Here is a 5,786-nt window from a genome sequence, read left to right on the forward strand (position 1 = left end):
CCCCCCCCCCCCCCGGGTACTAAACAAAGACAGCGGGCTTAATTCTCTTTAGGAAAGCTCTCATGTAAAACTGATACTGCAACCCATGTGCAATAAAATGTTCCACCACACCTCTTTACTAATTTGCCTCCTTTACTAATATAATAACAGGTTATCTCATTGTATTTTCTGAATTTCTTGCTAGGTAGATTTATTTAAAAAGCTTCTAAAATGCTGGAAATAACAGTTGTATGCTTTCGATTCACACCAAATTGTTGAGCATCCTTTGCGGGGGGGAAAGGACTTTTTGCTTAAAGAGAGAGTTGTTCAGTGATCAACTGTGCGAGTGAGTTAACATGGTATTTGGCTATCTGTGTTGCAGGTGTGTGGGAAATACAAGCAGGTGAATCTAACCAGATGGTGCATATGAATATCCTTATCTCCTGTGTGTTAGCTGCATTCCTGCTCGGTGCATTCATCGCTGGCATGGTCGTTTACTGCTATAGAGATGCTTTCCTTCGCACTCCACGCAAGATCCAAAAAGATGCAGAGTCAGCACAGTCATGCACTGATTCCACTGGCAGCTTTGCCAAGCTCAACGGTCTGTTCGACAGTCCTGTGAAAGAGTACCATCCCAATATGGATACTCCCAAACTTTACACCAACCTGTTGAGCAATGGGAGGGAGGTGCCAACCACCGGAGACACTAAGACGATGCTCTTGAGTGGGCAGCCACCAGAACTAGCAGCACTGCCTACACCCGAGTCCACACCAGTGCTGAAACAAAAGAGCCTTCAGCCAATTAAGAACCAATGGGAGAGAGCTCATGGAAAGATAAGTGGCTCCCGCAAAGATGGGCCACCCAAAAGCCAGCAGTACATTCCTTCCAGTCCCCCACCCCATTCCACTGTCAGCAACCCCCACATCCCCAGTGCCGTGGTACTGCCCAATGCCACACATGAGAACAGGGCAGCCTTCAGTACTTCTGGAGGGCCTCAAGCAGAAAAGAAGATCCAGAATAGTGATCAACATAGTTCCAAATCTGGCCGTAAAGATCAGCGGCGTACTGTGGATGCCAAGAACACACTGAATGACCTCTTGAAGCACCTGAATGAGAGCAACCCCAAGGCTATCATGGTGGAGATGCCCAAATCCCGACAGCACCTAATGCTGGAACCCATTGTAAGCCCAACGGAGATTCCACCCAAAGTCCCAAGCCGAGAGGCCTCCTTGTACTCTCCCTCTTCCTGTCTGCCCAGGAATAGCCCGACCAAGAGACTGGATGTGCCGACTACACCAACATCGCCCACAGGGCAGATGGGAACTCTCGAGAGCGAGACTCCCACTTCCTCTTTACCCAGGAATAGCCCAACCAAGAGACTGGATGTGCCAACTACACCAACATCGCCCACAGGGCAGATGGGCACTCTCGAGAGACAGCGGTATCACCGCAGTTCATCCCAGCGACACTCCATTTCCTCGCCGCCCAAAGGGCTGCACTCACCTGGCGGGGTCATAGTGTCCCGGCAACCTAGTTTGAACAGAGGTGGGTACATGGCCCCAACTCCTACCCCACCCACTAGACTAGACTCTCACGGGGTACCAATGGCTATGACACCTTCCATGTCCCGGCAGAGCAGCTACAGTGGTCATGGGTCTTTACCACGAACATCCATCAAACGGACAGCATCGTTAAAGCCCGATGTGCCAGCCAAACCCAATGGCTTTGCACCACAGACTGCACAAATGAGGGCTGTAAACAAGTATAGCTACTGAAATGCTTAGCAGGATCTTACTCTATGAATGGACAGTGGGAGTAAAAGTGTTTGGCCCGCAGAGATATGGCGTGCCAGTCTCTGTTCCCTATGAAGGGAAATGAATCGGATGCCAGAGCTTCTGTTTCGGGTAGTTGTGCTATTTCTCAATGACGTTGTCCTGTCACGCTTGAGTGGCAGGTGACAGATTCTGATCTTCAAGGCGGCAGGGACGCTGAGGTCATAGGTCACAGCTGACATGCAGCATAAAGCAGCTGCGTAGTTGCTGCGGCTATCGGGCAGCGTATGCTCCCCTATGCACTGTTCTCCCCATCAATGTGAACCATATTTGTTAGACTGTTTGGAAAATATGATATTCTTGCTTGGATATCTCTCCAGAAGACAGACAGAGTGAAAGGGACATGTTGCGTGTCTGTGTTTGATTAGTCCCTGGGGCTAACCAGTGTGCATTCATTGACCATGTTTTTTTCAGTAAACTGAGAATAAGCTTGAGTCATCGCTGTCATAAAACTAAATCCCATTTAAGGTGCATTAACATCAGATGTGTTTGGACACAGAAGTCCAGACATTAATTAATAATTTCTGCGTGCAAAAGAAATGTCCAGGGCTCCTGCTTGGACTACTGATTTTGAAACTCACAGGGTAAAGGTGCCCTCAACATTTGTGCTGCTAAGTGTAGACAATGATTAGTCCCTGGGGCTAACCAGTGTGCATTCATTGACCATGTTTTTTTCAGTAAACTGAGAACAAGCTTGAGTCATCGCTGTCATAAAACTAAATCCCATTTAAGGTGCATTAACATCAGATGTGTTTGGACACAGAAGTCCAGACATTAATTAATAATTTCTGCGTGCAAAAGAAATGTCCAGGGCTCCTGCTTGGACTACTGATTTTGAAACTCACAGGGTAAAAGTGCCCTCAACATTTGTGCTGCTAAGTGTAGACAATGACAATGTTTAACAGACACCAGTGTGGCATTCCATGCAACAGTTCTGTGTGTCAAGCTGCATCAAGCTTTTAAACCCACAGGCTCAGCACAGGATCACACTGGTCAAATTTACATTATTCTCTTTGGTCATTTTTAGTTTCAGGAAATCACTGGGAATCTTGTAATCCCATAAAGTCATCTTTCAACTATGATGTAAGGCAGATCATTGATTAACCTCTCTCCTTTCCTACATGCCAAGTACTGCTGTTGGGTCTATGAAGTGCAAGACCATTTTTGTCTCCTTTTACGTTCTTGAATATTCCTTGCAGTTTAAACCATTTCAGAAAGCTTACTTTTTGATTCCTGGGCAAAGTATTACATAAAACTGCAAACTGAACATTCCTTACTACAAACCACTTTTCAGCTCTGTGACAAAACCCAACCTCAGCTCCATACATTGTTTAAAAGAACAGAGGCCTCAATTGCATACTCACTATAAGTGTACAATCACTGCAATACCTACCAGTGTGTCTTGCAGAGTTGTGCCAGTGATAGCGTTATTGTGAATATACAACTATTTAAGTGTGGATATTTTCAAGGCAAGTTTACCTGGATCAGTGTATTTGTGTGTCTTATTAAAGTAATGAGAGCGCAGTTTGGTTTTCCACATTGCACTAACATCAAACAAATAATTTTTGGTTGGATATGAGCAGAGATGCAACCCACGGGTAAAATTTTAGGAAACGGTCATTGCAAAATCCATACCAACTGACCAGTAATCTGAATATTTGGAGTGGGGGCAGGTGCATCCCCTCAATATTTTCAGTGGTTACGGCCCTGGGTGGAAAGACCATAATATTTCTGGACCTGCCATTTTATTCTTATGCATTTCTGGAAGGTGCTAATTTGCGATGATGCCATGCCATGTAATGAATGTATTGTAAATCTAAAATGTATATCACCTGACTCTCAGCTCACTATATTTCACAACATTCAATGGGGTCAAATCGAGATTTGAGTGTTTTTAGAGAGGGTCATCTACGATTAGACTCTTGCAGAGTCGTGCCAGTGATAGAGTTATTGTGAATATACAACTATTTAAGTGTGGATATTTTCAAGGCAAGTTTACCTGGATCAGTGTATTTGTGTGTCTTATTAAAGTAATGAGAGCGCAGTTTGGTTTTCCACATTGCACTAACATCAAACAAATAATTTTTGGTTGGATATGAGCAGAGATGCAACCCACGGGTAAAATTTTAGGAAACGGTCATTGCAAAATCCATACCAACTGACCAGTAATCTGAATATTTGGAGTGGGGGCAGGTGCATCCCCTCAATATTTTCAGTGGTTACGGCCCTGGGTGGAAAGACCATAATATTTCTGGACCTGCCATTTTATTCTTATGCATTTCTGGAAGGTGCTAATTTGCGATGATGCCATGCCATGTAATGAATGTATTGTAAATCTAAAATGTATATCACCTGACTCTCAGCTCACTATATTTCACAACATTCAATGGGGTCAAATCGAGATTTGAGTGTTTTTAGAGAGGGTCATCTACGATTAGACACTCAAAGTTTGTTTGAAATTATTGGGAATTTCAGTATATTGAGGGGAAACTTGCCTGTTCAAGCCCAAAGCTTCATGTTTGTTTACATGTTCTGATTGTATTAGAGCAGCTGAGCGGAGACTGGCGCATCATCACCTGCTAAAGTTCAGTTTTATTAAAGGAGAGAGAGTTGATCCTGTGCTCTGGTTCAGGTTGTCCTGTGTTGAGCTGCCTTGTATATTGCAATATAAATCTGCAATCTGACTTCAAGCCTTTAATGTTCAGTCACTACTCTATGTGCAAAGAAACCAGACTGGTCTTTATTTTTAATACTGTGCAAACATTGGCAGTTGGAATACAGCTTTTCTTTTCTGGAATATTTTAATGTGTAGATATTGTAAAGCTGTACTGTGAAAGTGTAAATAATTACAGTCATTGTTTAAGAATATTTTTGTTGACTTTTTTTAACACGGCATGTATAGTTTAAATAAAATATTACTGCACAGAAAAAAAAATTTCTTTCCTTCTTTGTTAATTAAGAATGACACAACACATACTTGTAAGACATGATAATATAATATGCATCATATAATCATATATAATATGATATTGAGTATCCCAAGAACCATGGGATTTGTCATTCCTGATGTTAAAACCAAATGTTTATATTTGGGTGGATTCAATTCAAATTTTCTGAAACGCTAATATTTTGCAAATAAACACTGAACTCCAACACACGCTGACAATCCTTCTGCATGCTGAATCTGTGGGCTGAAACTCAGGGCTGCACGACTGATGCTTTTATCGTCTTCACTGATGAGAGACTTAGCACAGACTTTATTTTTAGACCCTTGTTTTGAAATGTCGGTGGAGAATAAGCCATTCCACATCTCATTGGGAAATCCTCCAAAGTCATTTGTAAGCTGAGCACCCAACATCTGCTCCACAGGCTCAGACTACAGCTCACACACACACACACTGATAGCATCAGGACTTCTCTAGAATTTCAGTAGTGGCCAATCTTTTGAATGTTTATGTCAGACACGTCTGGGCTGGTATATTCAAGAATTTACCACAGAATGTGTTTAGTTATGGTTAAGATAAACAGTGTTGGGGGTAACGCATTACAAGTAAAGCGAGTTACGTAATCAGATTACTTTTTTCAAGTAACTAGTAAAGTAACGCATTACTTTTTAATTTACAAGAGAATATCTGAGTTACTTTTTCAAATAAGAAACGCAAGTTACTTTTTTTTTTCCAATTTATTGATTGACAGCTCTCCTGTCCCCATGTTGAGAGAAATCAGAAGATGTTACTGTAGTTCTAAAATAAATATGAATACGCATTCATTCATCTCACTCACACACAAAAAAACACTCAAATTCAGTATTCCTCAAAATGAATAAAAATAATGCAACTCAGAATATGACGCAACCCTGCAATGATTAAATGTTAAACAACACAAATATCCTTTATGTATATAATCCCATTCTATTAACCAATGTCTTTGCTTCTGACCTTCGATGATCCAGTTCAACCATACTAATAAGCACA

The 5,786-nt window shown here is 42.0% G+C and overlaps 1 protein-coding gene across 1 annotated transcript in view; it reads left to right on the forward strand.

Moving 5' to 3' along the window:
• Positions 1-2,416, forward strand: part of LOC107692740 (semaphorin-6D-like) — a 21,946-nt gene extending 19,530 nt beyond the window's left edge. Inside the window, exons 19-20 of the mRNA XM_016491910.1 lie at positions 362-1,226; positions 1,329-2,416. Coding sequence (XP_016347396.1) covers positions 362-1,226; positions 1,329-1,755 — 1,292 coding nt within the window. The 3' untranslated portion in view covers positions 1,756-2,416. The remainder of the gene's footprint in view (positions 1-361; positions 1,227-1,328) is intronic.
• The last annotated feature ends 3,370 nt before the right edge of the window (positions 2,417-5,786 follow it).

This window comes from Sinocyclocheilus anshuiensis, unplaced genomic scaffold (assembly GCF_001515605.1).
Source record: "Sinocyclocheilus anshuiensis isolate Anshui unplaced genomic scaffold, SAMN03320099.WGS_v1.1 scaffold1131, whole genome shotgun sequence".
Taxonomy (NCBI): Eukaryota; Metazoa; Chordata; class Actinopteri; order Cypriniformes; family Cyprinidae; genus Sinocyclocheilus; species Sinocyclocheilus anshuiensis.